This window comes from Suncus etruscus, chromosome 6 (genome assembly GCF_024139225.1).
Source record: "Suncus etruscus isolate mSunEtr1 chromosome 6, mSunEtr1.pri.cur, whole genome shotgun sequence".
Lineage (NCBI taxonomy): Eukaryota > Metazoa > Chordata > Mammalia > Eulipotyphla > Soricidae > Suncus > Suncus etruscus.
This window is the reverse complement of record NC_064853.1, coordinates 34,983,140-34,998,823: the sequence shown is the minus strand read 5'-3', so window position 1 is coordinate 34,998,823 and position 15,684 is coordinate 34,983,140. Positions and strand designations below refer to the sequence as shown.

General features: G+C 49.7%; 1 protein-coding gene and 1 non-coding gene across 2 annotated transcripts in view; both read right to left on the bottom strand.

The window, feature by feature from the left end:
* Nucleotides 1-9,753, bottom strand: part of SLC2A1 (solute carrier family 2 member 1) — a 32,431-nt gene extending 22,678 nt beyond the window's left edge. The window contains exon 1 of the mRNA XM_049774809.1: nt 9,463-9,753. Within this exon, the coding sequence (XP_049630766.1) occupies nt 9,463-9,480 (18 nt within the window). The 5' untranslated portion in view covers nt 9,481-9,753. The remainder of the gene's footprint in view (nt 1-9,462) is intronic.
* Nucleotides 9,754-15,126: 5,373 nt separating this feature from the next.
* On the bottom strand, nt 15,127-15,233 carry LOC126013015 (U6 spliceosomal RNA). The gene has a single exon (XR_007497353.1). It is a non-coding gene; the product is annotated as a U6 spliceosomal RNA (small nuclear RNA).
* Between the last annotated feature and the right edge of the window lie 451 nt (nt 15,234-15,684).

Sequence of the window (15,684 nt, the reverse complement as noted above, 5' to 3'; positions counted from 1 at the left end):
GGGTGTTTGCCTTGCACAAGGCCAACCCAGGAGATGGTGGTTCGATTCCTGGCATCCCATATGGTCCCTGAGCCTGCCAGGGGCGATTTCTGAGCGAAGATTCATGAGTAACTCTGAGCACTGCTGGGTGTGACCCAAAAACCAAAAATAAATTAATAAATAAAATAAAGATGCCTGCACTACATATTGCCCTCCACCCACCACCCCCCAACCAAGCATTACTAGGAATAAGCCCTGAGCATCACCAGATGTGGCACCCACTCAAAAAAAGGTTGTCAATATCTGCTCTGAAGTCCTCAATTCCAGGTTGAAGAGATAGCTCAATGGGCTGAATGTTAAATGCATGCTTTGCAGTGGGAGGTCCTGCTTTGATTCCCAACAACACATGGTCCCAAGAGCACTGCCAGGAGTGACCCGCCCCTGCCAAAAAAAAAAGGGGGGGGACTTCTAATTTTTGTAAACTCCAGACAGATTGTTCAGGGTTTTTAAAGTCATCCAGGCAAAACAAATTAACTTCACTAAAAAGAGATGTTGAATGCAAAATAGCTGTTTCCTAGGCTGTGTGTATGGTTGAGCATCTGGAGAGGTAAACGCTGCAAGGAGATATGCATTCTGTGGTTCAGAGAGATGGGTCCCAACTCAAATAGGATAAAAAAAGTTTGATGGGGGGAAGTTTGATGAGACTATAGAAATATGCCAAGGTCCCCATCACCCTCAGCAGAGATTACAGCCCTCTTTCACTTATGGGATCTTAAAAAAACCTTTGTTCCCTCTTCCCCTCAGACCTCAAGTTTTCCATAAGAGGGCTTATCTAGGGCCCGGAGAGATAGTACAACCGCGTTGCCTTGCAAGCAGCCAGCAGATCCAGGACCAAAGGTGGTTGGTTTGAATCCCGGTGTCCCATATGGTCCCCTGTGCCTGCCAGGAGCTATTCTGAGCAGACAGCCAGGAGTAACTCCTGAGCACCACCGGGTGTGGCCCCCCCCCCAAAAAAAAACATTAAAAAAAAAAGGAGGGCTTATCTAAGAATATTCACTAAAAAACTAGAGGTAGGTAGGGCACTTGTCTTGCATAAAGCTGACTCAGGTTCAATCCCTGGCACCATTATGGTCCAGAGCCCCTTCAGGAGTGATCCCTGAGCACAGAGCCAGGGGTAAATCCTGTGTACCACTGGCTATAACCCAAAAATATAATTTTTTAAAAAGCAATTCTATTACTAAGACATATAGTATATATATTATATATAATTATAGTATATAGAACATAGTACGTATTATATATAAGGAATATTGCATATAGATAAAGTCTATATGCAATTCCCTGACATTACTGTAGTCAATGGAAACTCTGCAACACAATAAGTTGAACCCTAGCCTTCATGGAATTGGACATTTTAGGTGGAGGCTAGGGACAGAAAAGAGGTACTTCAGATCTACTAAGCAGAAGTTGTCATGAAGAAAGTGTGGTGGTGTGACAGCTTAATTAAGACGGGCAGGCTGATGAGGGTAGGAAACCAACAGTGGTGCTATGTATATGTAAGCTCTTGACAGGAGAAGCACACCCCGATTGTCAAGGGGAAGAAAGCAAGAAAGGAGGAGATGGGGCTGGGCGGTGGCGCTAAAGGTAAGGTGCCTGCCTTGCCAGCGCTAGCCTTGGACGGACCGGGGTTCGATCCCCCGGTGTCCCATATGGTCCCCCAAGCCAGGAGCAACTTCTGAGCGCATAGCCAGGAGTAACCCCTGAGCGTTATTGGGTGTGGCCCAAAAACCAAAAAAAAAAAAAGAAAGGAGGAGATAATGCATGTGCAGGTAGGTTCAGGCCTCTATAGGTTGGTGGTGACCAGGATGAATATGTAGAAGCAAAGAGAACCCTGTAGGGAAATGACGATATTACATACTTATGGACACACATAGATGCCTTTACAGTGAGGGCAGAGCTAGACTACTACCACTGGGAGAAGTCACTTACTCATGTGCTTGTATACAGTTGGCCCGTTACTTTTGCAATTTGCCTTGCACACAGCCAACCCAGGTTTGATCCCTGGCATCCCATATGGTCCCCTGAGCCCATCAGGAGTGATTCCTGGGTGCAGAGCCAGGAATAACCCTTGAGGTATTACTAAGTGTGGTGTAAACAAAATCAAAAACAAAAACCAGGGGCCCGGAGAGATAGCACAGCGGCGTTTGCCTTGTAAGCAGCCGATCCAGGACCAAAGGTGGTTGGTTCAAATCCCGGTGTCCCATATGGTCCCCCGTGCCTGCCAGGAGCTATTTCTGAGCTGACAGCCAGGAGTGACCCCTGAGCACTGCCGGGTTTAGCCCAAAAACCAAAACAAACAAACAAACAAACAAACAAACAAACCCAACACATAGGGACAAGAGAAATAGGATGGTGGTTTCGAGTCCCTGGTACCACATATGATCTCATGAGCCCACCAGCAGTGATCCCTGCACACAGCAGGGTGTGGCCCAAAAATCAACCCACAGCCAAAACCAGGGTGGTGAAAGGACTCCTGCAGTTGAGACAAGTTCCAACAGGCATGTGTTAGCTTAAGGTCAAATGGCAGAGATGTTTCTGATTAAGCTTTCCTTGCAGCTCCCAAAGCCAGGACTGAGGGAGAAGAGCTCCGGGCAATGTGAGCTGAATGTCCCACAAAGGCCCCAGTGCGTCAAAGGTTCTGTAGCAGGAAGAGGTCTGGCCCACGCTCTCCTAGCATGGAGGAAGCCAGTGAGTGACCAGTGGGGTAGTAGTATTGAGGTTTTGGAGAGAGATAACACTTCACAATTCTACAGAAGTGCCATGCTAGGAAGCCCCAGCTCAGTGATAGCAGAAACCCAATGTTGCAGAAGAGGCTGCTGCCTCCGGGGCCTGGTGGCTACAGGACAGAGCCACAGGCTCGACACCACCCCTCCCACAGAGGGAGCTAACAATCAGAGATCTGTGCTGGTAGCCAGGCCCAGGGCCTGCCAGTGGGGACACGGCCTCTCTACGCCCAGAAGCCTGCTCGGCTCCACCATCCAGGGGATGCCAGTTCCCGGACTGAGTGGCTTTGTCACCTCTGCCCAGGAGTAAGGCGGGGTGAGGGGGAAGGCTGCAGGTCCTGGCCAATGTTGTACACTTCCCTCTTTGTTCCAGGCCTCCCTAGCTCTGCCTGCCTGGGGTGGGGTGGGGGGGAGCAGGGATAGATGTCACCCTGGGAGCTAGGGAAAATGGAACTCCCTCAAGTCACAAGCTAATTACTGGGGAATTGAGGCTGACCCAGCCTGGAGAAAGGTCCTGAAGAAAGCAAGGACCTGAAGGGCTCAGCAGGAGGCCAGCATCGTGAAGAGATATTTACACCTTCAAATGGTCATGCCATTTAGAACAGCCACCATCGCTATGGGCTGGGGCCAGGCTCACCACACCCAAGCCAGCCTTCCCTAGTCTCCAGGGAAGGAAATCAAGGCTCAGTAGAAAGCCACTTTCCCAAGGTCACAGTTTTGAGAGGACACATTTTTGTTTCCATTTACAGAAGGGTTTCAGTTGTCAAACTATGCATAATGCCCAGAAAGAGACTGCAAAGTCCTGACATCTGGACATTCCTGTTCATTGAGGTGGATGTAAAGTGTGAAAAACAAAGTGGTGGGAGGGGCCTTTAGACAGATAATGCAGCCAGTAAAGTATTTATCTTGCGTACAAGCGACCATGCTCCAGGTCTCCCAGCACCACCAGGAGTAATTCCTGAATTCCTGAGCACAAACAGAGCCAGGAATAACCTCTGAACACTGCCCTATTTTTGTTTGGCTAAAACCAAAAACAAACAGCAAACTAAAAAACAAAGGCATGGGGGGATGGGGTGCTGTCTCAGAACTCAGGAGGCCCTGCAGGAGGCCAACCTCTGAGAGCTAAACTGGGAGTAGCCTTCCTCCCCCAGCCCCTGACCATCCAAACCAAAAGCAATTGTGCCAGGGGCAGAGAGATAGCATAAGGGCTAAGACACTTACAGCAGCACATGACCCCTGGCACCCGAAGGTCCCCTGGCCTCTGCCAAGAGTGATCCCTGACAACAGAGCCAGGAGGGGTAAGCCCAGAGAACTCCTGGGCATGACCCAAAGCATGCTCCCAGGGGACAGAGTATAGTGTAGGCCCACTGGTAGAGTAGGGCATTCACATGATAGATGGGATTCAATCCAGGCATCCCATATAGTCCCCCAGCACGCCAGGAATAATTTTTTATTTCAGAGTCAAGAGTAACCCCTGAGCACTGCTGGCTGTAATCCAAAAAAAAAAAAAAAAAAAAAAATAATAATAATAATAATATCATTCCCTAACCTCCCAAAAAAAGGTTTTAAAAAAGAGCCACCTTTTTCTTATTTTTTGAGGAGCACAACTAAGTGGTTGTGTTAGGTGCTTACTCCTGGTTTTGTACTCAAAAACTAGGAAACATGTCACTATGTACCTTAAATATTACTGGGGCCGGAGAGATAGCATGGAGGTAAGGCGTTTGCCTTTCATGCAGAAGGTCCGTGGTTCAAATCCCGGCGTCCCATATGGTCCCCCGTGCCTGCCAGGAGCGATTTCTGAGCATAAAGCCAGGAGTAACCCCTGAGCACTGCCGGGTGTGACCCAAAAACCAAAAACCAAAAAAAAAAAAAAAAAAAAATATTACTGTGAAAGATTTGTAATTCACTTTGGTCACAATGAAAATTATTAAACACACACACACACACACACACACACACACACACACACACACACACACACAAAAAAAAAAAACACCAAAAAAAAACCAGGAAACTTTGCTGCTGGTACTTGGGGCCCATATGTAATATGGAGGATTGAACCCTAGGTCAGTTACAGGTAAGGTACTATCTTCTCTGACCTTTAGGGGAGGGGAAGGGCAGCATAGCATACCTGGAGGTGCTCAGGGTTTATTCCTGGCTATATCTATGCTCAAGGCTCACTCCTGGTGGCACTTGGGGGACCATATGGAGTGCTGTGAACTGAACCCAGATTGGCCATTTGTGAAGCAAGCACCTTCCTGTACTATCTCTCAGGCCCCAGGCACACTTTTTTCTTTTAGGCTATAGAATATCTCAATTTTCCCATAACAACCTTATCTCGGACAAACCTCCTGTCTTTTGTAGCCTCATTTCTCATTTCTCCCAATGGAGGCCCCTTTTCTTTCTCAGACTTTTCTTCCTTTTTTTGATTTTTGGGTCACATAGGCAAGTGCTCAGGGGTTACTCCTGGCTCTGCACTCAGAAATCACCCCTCTCAGACTCAGAAAACCATATAGAATGCCAGAAATTGAACCCAGGCTGGCATTATGCAAGGCAAAGGCCCTACTCTCTGTGCTATTGGCTCCGGCCCTTCTCTGACATTTCTTTCTTCTCTTCTGTCATCCCAGAAAAAGCTCGCAGCTGCTTTTCAGTGGGAGGCTCCATGGTGACCTTGGGAAAATCATTTGGCATTATCCTATGATGTCATGGGCACTTATATCACTTAAATGCAGTGCACCTCCTCTCTGGGCCTGGAATTCTCACCCACACTGGTCCCTGAGGGGAGAATTGGCCAGCAATGGAAACTTGACGGATTTACTGGGCATCCTGGGACTGCTCCCTAAAAGCTCATGTTACCAGAATCCTAGACTTTTGACCTGATGAGGAGGCTACCTAGGACCAGTTCACCTGGGAGCCCAGGTTAGTCCAGTTCACCCTGAAGTCCATAGAGGGAAAGGATATTTACAGAATGTCTGGTGGGTCAGACATTTCCTGCTTAATTTTCAAACACAGAGAATGAAAACAACATTGTACAGATGAAGCAACTGAGCTAAGCTGGAATCTAAAACCCCATCCCAGGACTTGCAGAGACTCTGTTCTTCCTGCCTAGGCAAGAGCAAGAGTGAGCCCCCAGGTGGGAGGCATGGAGATGCTATCTTTTGGCTCCCTACTTCTTGGGGCCACACCTAGCAATGTTCAGGGGACTTTATGTGGTGCTAGGGATAGAACTGCAAGTCAGCCACATTCAAGGAAAAGTGTCCTAGCCTGCACCATCTCTGCACTCCCTACTTTTATTTGGGGACCTACACCTAGTGGTGTACTGGAATTACTCCCAGTGTCGTCCTAGAAGAGGGTAGCATACAGTACATATGCAAAGCACCCACTCCTGCCCTTTGAGCCATCTCCCTAACTCAGCTCCTGCTTCTACTCAAGTAAGCTCATCAATACCAGTAGCAGAAGTGTGAGAGCACTAGGAAGGTGGCCAGGGCAGCTCTCAATTCTTAGGAGATAAAAGGGAACACAGTACAAAGAGGTCCAGAGTCAAACATCTGGTTTTAGGGGCCCTGACTAGAGCTCTAACCTTTCCATCTCTCAGTTTAACATCAAGCACAGGACTGAACCCACTCATCAAACTGGCAGTCTACAAAGGCAAAAAAGGCTTTATTCCAGAGTGTACTGGGGACTGAGGGTGCTGTACAGTGGGTAGGGCTTTTGCCTTGCTGACCCAGGTTCAACCCACTAGCATCCCAAATAATTCCCCAGCACTACCAGGAGTAATTTTTGATGTTGTTGTTTTTGGGGCACACCCGGCAGTGCTTAGGGTGACTCCTGGCTCTCTGCTCAGAAATCACTCCTGGCAGGCATAGGGACCATACGGGATGCTGGGATTCAAACCAACATCGGTCCTGGGTCAGCTGCTTGCAAGGCATATGCCCTACCGCTGTGCTATCTCTCAGGCCCCTACCAGGAGTAATTTTTGAGTGTAGAATCAGGAGTAAAGCCTGGGCACTGCTGGGTGTGGCCCCAAGACAAAAACAATAAAATAGAATGTACTCAGGATAATCCAGAGGATTGAAGCATCCACACACCCAAATACCTGTATTTGTAATTTTGTCTTTTGAAATTTCTCTTTCATATAGGCATATGTGAATCTCCAAATTAACGTGAACTTATAAACAAAGGGAAGCCATTCGGAATCACCACTCAGGGGGCAGTCAAGTCTAGAGGGTGCTGCGTGCAGATACCCATCTGCTAAGCATTCGGAACCAGTAGGTACAGGCTGCCCTGGGAAGTACAGTTAGCAATATTCTCTGCCATCAGTCCCAGTCTAAGAAAGCCTATGGTAGGGGGCCTAAGTCCTTCTGATAGAGGCCCACGAAAAGAAAGAAAGAAAGAAAGAAAGAAAGAAAGAAAGAAAGAAAGAAAGAAAGAAAGAAAGAAAGAAAGAAAGAAAGAAAGAAAGAAAGAAAGAAAGGGAAGGTGATGAGTGAAATCCTTTCTTTTAAATTTTTTTGATTTTGGAGCAGATCCAGCAGTGCTCAGGCCTTACTACTTACTGGCTTGGGACTCAGATCACTCCTGGCAGGACTCAGTAGACCAAATGTGTTGTCATAGCCTCAACCTGGGCCAGCTGCCTGCAAGGCAAGCACCCTGTACAACCAACAATCACTCCCTGAACTCCTGTTTGACTGGCTTGGATTCCAATCCGAAGAATTCTCTCACTGGCTGGAGAACTTTATGCACTTAACTTCCCGCCAGTCAGCCAGTCTGTGGGAAAGGTCAGAAACTGAAAAGCATTTAGGAAGCTCAAAGAGACTAATTTTTTTCCCTTCCACTTTTCAGCCAATAGTCTCTTATTTTCTCGGCAATTAAACCCCCCAGATCCTGAGTCAGAGAGATGCATAAAGGACCAAGCACATGCTCTGCATGCAAGTGGCCCAGGTTCCATCCCTGGCACAAGGTCACTAGCATGACTGGGGGCTAAAGGAGCAGGGCGTTGCCCTGAGGCACTACAGGGTGTGGCCCCCTAAACAAAACAAAAATACCTAAACTAACCAAAAATAACACCCAGGGGGGCCAACAGGTTCTGGGACTTGAGTAAGTGAAAATGCTATTCGTATAATTTCAAACAATCGGAAAATCCCAGAGAGGTTCTATCCCTGTCTTTGGTTCACATTAGGACTGTCAGGAAATGTATTCACTTAAGATTTCCCTTTCAGGGGGCCGGGTAGGTGGCGCTGGAGGTAAGGTGTCTGCCTTGCAAGCGCTAGCCAAGGAAGGACCGCGGTTCGATCCCCCGGCGTCCCATATGGTCCCCCCAAGCCAGGGGCGATTTCTGAGCACATAGCCAGGAGTAACCCCTGAGCGTCAAGCGGGTGTGGCCCAAAAACCAAAAAAAAAAAAAAAAAAAAAAAAGATTTCCCTTTCAGGCCCAAGGCCAGGCGGGAGCTGCAAGTTGTGTGGAGCTAACAGGTAGGAAAAAGTCTGAGTGCGTGGCTCCCTCACCCCCCAGTCAACCCAGGCGGGACCCTGCTCGATTCCACAAACCCTCACCCAGGTGCTCAGGAAGGTAAGTGCAGAATTCCACCTAGCTCCAAGTCAAAAATGTGGGCATTTTTTAGCTTTCACTACCAAGATAGGAAATTTCCAGAGGAACAAGGATTTGCAACCCCCCCCCCCAATAAAAGGGGCTTGAAAATATTTTTTTGCACTGGGGGGATAGGCATAAAGGCATGTCAAACAAAGGTTTGCTGTAAAGGAATTATTCTGGGGAGGGGGGTGGAAATCAAGTATCTGGCCACTGGATGAGACCCTTTGTTTACAGGAAACAAAGGGTTTCTCCCTCCTTCCCAGGTCGTGGTCCGTCTTCACGGGAAGAATGAGAGAGTGCGCGCGCGCGCGCGGGTCTCCATCAGCAACCCCTTCCCCGAGCCCTTGGCCACCTCGGAGCGCATCTCCAGGGACCTGGCTAAAGCTTGGGGCCTGCACTACTCGGAAAGAAGGGCCTCGGGGGACGGCTGGTCGACTCAGCCTTGGCTCCAAGACCTAGAAGCCAGAGCCCTGAAACCTCCAAGAAAACCAGGCGGCCCCTAGACTCGGGATCTCGGGCGGCGTTCAGTGGGCGCCAGGCTGTGCAGCCGGGGTGGCTCGAGTGGAAAGGGGGGGGGGGGTCTCCAAGCCGACAGAATGGGGGGCGGATCCCGCCTCCAAGGAGCGCGGGGCCGGGCTGGGGGCTCGGCCGGTTCAACCAATGGGCGCCACGCGCGGGCCCCCTCCCCCGCGCCGGGGAGGAGCGCACCCCGAGCTCGTGCGCTACGTGCGGGCCGGGCCCTGGGGCACCCAGCCCTGGAGAGCCGCGTGGAAGGCCCTTCTAGAGCCCCCGGAAGGAAGGAGGGAAGGAAGCCGAGACTGGAGGGCGGGCGGGGAGCAGCAGCCAGCTCCGCACGCGGGGCTCCTCCGCGCCCCAATTGCATCTCAAGCCCCTGGCCACCCGCGTCCGCGCCGCGCGCCCTGCGCTCTAGGCCGGGAGCCTCCAGCCAGGACGGGCGGCGCTGCGCTGCTCAGCGCTGCGTTGCGCTCCGCCCTGCCCGGATGCGCGGGGTGGCAAGTCTAGCACCGCGACGCGGAGCTCGGTCCGGGTCCGGGTCCGGGTCCCCAGGATCGTGCGCCTTTGTTCCGGGCGCGTTGGACTCGCCCTCACCTTGCTGCTGGTCTCCATGGCCGCGCGGCGCCGGAGACTGTCGCTGGCCGGGTGCGCGGGGCGGCTGCGGGTGCTCTCCAAGTGAGGTTCTTGCTCCGATCGCTCGCTCGCTCAGCTCCGAGACCCGACTCCGCCTGGCTCGGCCACCCGCTCGCTCCCTTAGGCGCGTTCACTCTCGGCCCCCGCGCAGACTCCGCTCTCCAGCTTGGCGGGACTCCCCACTTCGAATGGTCCCCAGAGCCCGCCCGCGCACCGTTTTTAAGGACCCGGCTACCGCGGCTGGCTGAGGTTGGTGCGTGCAGAAGAGGGTTTTTGCGGGTGGGCCGAGCCCGGAGGCGGGGCCTCGCGTGGGGTGTGCAATTCCGGGGGGTGTGGCCTCTCAGGATGGTGGGGAGGGGGACCAGCTCGGTTCCCGGCTTCAGATCTCTGCAACCCGGGCTCCCGGGTTCCTGGGGTGTCCCCCCCTCCCCGCACCCTGGAGCGCCCCTTCACTGTCTAAACAACCGGGTGCGCTCACCTCTCTGAGCTCTTAGCAACATGGTGGAGCTGCTCCGGCTGTAAAGACGCACTTTGGCTCGGCGGAGGAGCGGCGCTCAGAGCGGAGACTCTGCAGCCCTAATGTCACCTCCTCGATTTGTTATGAAGATGAAGCTACTTAGTATTTATAAAGTATTGAGAACAGCGGCTGTTAGGGCTATTGAAGTATTTGTTGGACAGACTCAGGGGTGGCGAACAGGATGTTTACCCTCACTCAAAATGGCAAAATGCAATATGTGTTGAATATATTATTGTTAAAATTAGATGCTTTTGTTTGTCTGTTTCGGCAGGTCACTGTATGGTGTGGCTCTCTGACAATCACAGTTTAAACTTTTGGCTTTTTGTGTTGAACTTGTTCGCCACTCCTGCGAGGTCTCCGTGCTTTTCTTCTAACTCCACCGTCTTCTTTGCCTACCCAAGTTGCCGGGGGAGGGGGAATGGGGGGTTTCTCTGTTGGCAAACCCCTGAACACCTCTTCTCTGTCTTCTCTGTCTGGGCTTGAAGGCCACCACCACCTCCGCGAAGCCTTCCTCTATTCCCGACAGTCTGTGTTGGAGTGTGTAAAGTGGAAATGCCCAGAACACAGAAGGCCTTGAGGTCGAGCCAGCTCCCCACGCCTGCCCCTCGGCCCGCTATATAATCGCAGCACGATCTAGGTAGGATTTCTTCTCGGTAAACGGAACGAATATCTCCAGCCTCCTACTTGAGCATGAGTCAGAATTTCCATATAATCTAACTAAAAGTCTTTAGCACCGCTGTAGTCCTACTTTAGTCTTCTTCAGAGGTGCATCTAGTTTCCTTTAATTTCACCATATTTTTTCTCGAATAGTGTCTTACAGGGCTAGAGCGATAGTACAGTGGGTATGGCGTTTGCCTTGCACGCAGCCAACCCTGGTTCAATCTTCAGCATACCATATGGTCCCGGAGCACCACCAGGAGTGATTGCTGAATATGAGCCTGGAGTAACCTCTGAGCAACATCTCCGGATGTGCCCTCCCCCCCAATACAAGAACAACAACAAAAAACAAGTAGTGTCTTACACAGTGGAGGAAAAGATGCCCAAGACAAAAGGGCCTATAAGGACCACGAACAACAGCACAGCAGGTAGGACACTTGCTTGCATTCAGCCAACCTGGGTTCTGTCTCACATAGTCACCCGAACAATACAAGGAATGATCCCTAATGCAAAGGCAGGAGGAAACCCTGAGCATTGCCAGTGTGTCCCATAAAACAAAACAAAAAAAAGATGTCTGGCCTTTGGCTGGGTGGTGGTTGTAGAGTTTGCTGTGGGAAGGAAGAGGCCAAGCTGAGCATGTGACCCCTGGAGACCTCTATATTAACAGTGTGTGCAGCACACGCCCTGGATGCATCCTGACTGGGCAGGGACCCCCCAAGGGGAAGGCAGGCCTTGACTCTCAGTTTTGTGATCTCCCAGAAGCTCAGACTGAAAAGCTTGGGGCCATCTATCCACCTCTGGTTCCAGACGCCTGTAAGTCCTGCTGATTTCACCCGTACTACCTTGTTCTTGGCTCCCACCTGCCTGCAGGCCTGCAACTGCTCCCCCATCCCATTCCCTTGCTCATAGTCTGCCATTGTTAGGGATGGGCCTCAGCTTGCCATCAAGGTCACGGGCCACCAGTTCCTAAGATCAGACACTTCTATTGTGACTGGCTCCTGCCATCCCATCCCCTCTGCCTGACTCTACGTGCCAAAATACTTCCGATCGCAGTGGGCACCCCTGGGATTTGTCCCTGAGTTTCCCGAAAGGAAATCTCTCCTTTCCCTTTGGTGTTTCCTAATACTTGAGGACTTTTTTTTTTTTTTCCTTTTTAAAGTGAAATCTGATTTTAATCCAGAAATTCTGAGAAAGGGGAGAGAAAGGAGGAGAAAAGAGAGAATAACACACTCAAGAGAAAGCACAGGGCTGGAGTAAAAGCACAGGGTGTTTGCCTTGCATGTGGTTGACCTGGGTTTGATCCCCGGCATCTTATATGGTCTATTGAGCCTGCCAGGAGCATTTTCTTAGCACAGAGCCAGGAATAAACCCTGAGCACCGCTGGGTGTGGCAAAAAAAAAAAAAATGTCCAGACTTCTCTGGAGGTTCACAGTGCCTCAACACACATCCCGGTGTGAAAGTAGGAAAATACACATCTCAAAAGGAGAGATGTGGGACATGTGCATGGGCCGGCAACACAAATGTGAGCAGCACCAATGCATGTACCATTACAGGAGGATTAATACAGCTGGTATACATGGGCAAATGAATAAAGGAGAGCATGTTTATTTCCTTTCATTCTTCCAGTCTTTCCTCAGATGGGGTTTGTGTCTTCCCTGCTCAGTGTCTCTAGCTCCAAGTACCCTAGACAGCCAATTCATGTAGTAGGCTCATTCTTAGCTGTAGCTGAGGTTGACCCACTCAACCCTGGGTCTCACTCTCAGACATGTCAGCCTTCTCTGGACTGGCTCTATTCTAGCTACTTCCCCTGGGTCAGAGACCTGTGAACTTCTTGCACAAAGCCCCCAAACTGGAGAGGATACAAAAATAGCAGATACACAACCAATAGACAAAGCTGAATAATAGGAACAAGAATGAATAAACAGACTTAGAGATGTGAAAAGATGTAATGAGAAAGTTTTTGGGGCAAGGGTATACTGAACAGGATGAATATGAGTTGATTATGAAAAGGTTGAACTTGATTTCATCAATCTGATCAGAAGAAAGGCCATTCTTGGTGGAGAGAACTGTACAAAGGCAGACAGAACAAAAGTAGGCAGCACATTCAGAAGTGAAGATTCTAGACCAAGACCACACTCAAAAACTGATTTGGACTGGATTCGACTCCTAGCCTGGATTCCTACTGTCTGGCTTTTTGCTATTGCTAGACATCACATATATCAAATCCCTTCTCTGAACTGCCAAAACCACATCTCTAAAGTGGGTATAAGATTCCCCACCGCACTTGGAAAAATGGTTCTGTGTAAAATTTGTCCAAGGGATCGAATAAATAGTACAGTGGGTAGGGCGCTTACCTTGCATGGAATTGACTCACATTCTAACCCAGGCACCTTATATGGTCTCTGTGCCCTGCCAGGAGTGATCCCTAAGGACTGCTGAGTTTTCCCCCTACCAAAATAAATGTAAAGCTAAACAGTTGTACAGGGACTTGAGATAGCTCAGTAGCAAAGATGCCTATCTCACAGCATGAGGCCTTGAATTTGATTCCCAAGTGAGCCCATATGTGCCCTGGGGACCAGGGCATCACACCAGATAGTGCATCACCTGTGCATCACAATAGATGTATATTTGTACCACCACTAAAAGTAATGCAAGTTGAGGCTAGAATACATCAATGGCAGGCTCTGAGTAGAATCCAGCACTGTATTGGCAGGCTGCATCAATGCCTGGCCTCCCAGCACTAGGAATAAAACTGGAGGCCCCAGGGCACCCAAGGAAGACTAAACTTTCAGTTCCCTATCACTGGGATGCCTTTTACTGGGAGTGACCTCTGGAGAATATATATATGTGTGTGAACAATACAACTGTGACCTCCAACAAGCACTCTGTGTGGCCAAGTGTGTAAGCACCAGATGTGCATGCGATGCCTGGTGAGCATCACAAAAAACCTTGTATCCTCCAATTACCCAGCAATTGCAAAACAAAGGAACGGGAATTTTATTTATTTTGGTTTTGGGGCTACACTCACCAGTGCTTGGGGGCTACATTTAGCTCTGTGCTCAAGGGTGGTGCTGGACAGGACTGTGAAGTCCTGGTGATTTAGTCCTAGTTTACTGCATGTAATCATGTGTTCAACCCATTGAATTCTATCTCCATTCCAGGGACAAGGGGGGGGATTAAAATTGAAAACAACAAGGGATCCAGAGCCATAGTACAGTGAGTAGGGCTTTTTTTTTTTAATCTTGTACAGTCAACTCTGGTTTGATCTCCAGCACCACACAGGGTACCCCAAGTGGTAGACACTGGAAGACTAAGCCTGTGTCCGGGAAACATCTTTATCTTTGCCCCTCCCCACCATGCCTGTCCAAACAGACCCCCCCCTTACCTGCCTGAAATTCCATCTCTACTTGCACTCACTCTAGTGAGAGTTTTATGATGCCTGGAGGCTAATGTTGGGTGTTTGAGGCAACTTCATCAGAAATCCTTGATTTTGAGTCAGAGATTAGATTCTCAGGGAGGACCTGCTTCTGATTTGAGTGACTGAGTTCTGGATAAAAGGATTTCACTGCAACCAGGGAGGCAAAAACAGGGATGGTCCAAGGAAGTGACTTCTAAAACTGGAAATTTGGAGTGTTTGAAGGGGGAGTCATAGGGGTGCAGTTAAAAAGCCTGCCAAGCAAAGTAATTTTAATTCTTTTAATTCTTTTTTATGGGGGAGGGGGTAGCTGTTGGGCCATGACTGGCAGTGCTCAAGACTTACTCTTCCTTCCTTCCTTCCTTCCTTCCTTCCTTCCTTCCTTCCTTCCTTCCTTCCTTCCTTCCTTCCTTCCTTCCTTCCTCCCTCCCTCCCTCCTTCCTTCCTATTTCTTGCCTTCCTTCCTTCCTATTTCTTGCCTTCCTTCCTTCCTATTTCTTGCCTTCCTTCCTTCCTTCCTTCCTTCCTTCCTTCCTATTTCTTGCCTTCCTTCCTATTTCTTGCCTTCCTTCCTTCCTTCCTTCCTTCCTTCCTTCCTTCCTTCCTTCCTTCCTTCCTTCCTTCCTTCCTTCCTTCCTTCCTATTTCTTACCTTCCTTCCTTCCTTCCTCCCTCCTTCCTTCCTATTTCTTTTTTTTTTTTTTTTTTTTTTTTTGGTTTTTGGGCCACACCCGTTTGACGCTCAGGGGTTACTCCTGGCTATGTGCTCAGAAATCGCCCCTGGCTTGGGGGGACCATATGGGACGCCGGGGGATCGAACCGCGGTCCTTCCTTGGCTAGCGCTTGCAAGGCAGACACCTTACCTCCAGCGCCACCTACCCGGCCCCTTCCTTCCTATTTCTTGCCTTCCTTCCTTCCTTTCTTCCTTCCTATTTCTTACCTTCCTTTCTTCCTTCCTATTTCTTACCTTCCTTCCTTCCTTCCTTCCTTCCTTCCTATTTCTTACCTTCCTTTCTTCCTTTCTTTCTTTTCTTTTTTCAAATATAGAACCCTTCACAAATTTGCGTGTCATCCTTGCACAGGGGCCATGCTAATCTTCTCTGTATCCTTCCAATTTTACTATATGTGCTGCTGAAGCAAGCACCTTTCTTTCTTTTCTTTCGTCACACCCAGCTCAGAAATCACTCCTGGCAGGCTGGGGGACCATATGGGAAACCGGGAATCAAACCACTTTCTATCCTGGGTTGGCTGTGTGCAAGGCTTACACTTGACTGAGCTCAGGGATCACTCCTTGCAGTCGATGAGGGAACTGATGGGGGAGGGGGGTGATGATCCCAGGTTGGCTACATGCAAGGCAAGTGCCTTAATTCCTCTATCTCTCAGTCTCAAAGGATCCCTTTTAGGGGGCATAAAATCCCTTTCTCAGCCAGGGGCAGAATATGCCAAGGAAAACTACTGGTGAAAATTTCAATAATGGGCATCACTGCACCAGTCCAGGAGTCTGGGGATCGCTGGAAAGAAATTAAGGGGATGAGAAGCACCTGTGTAGAGGGTTGGGGAGAGAGAAGGTGTAGACAGGTGAGAGAAGCAATGGA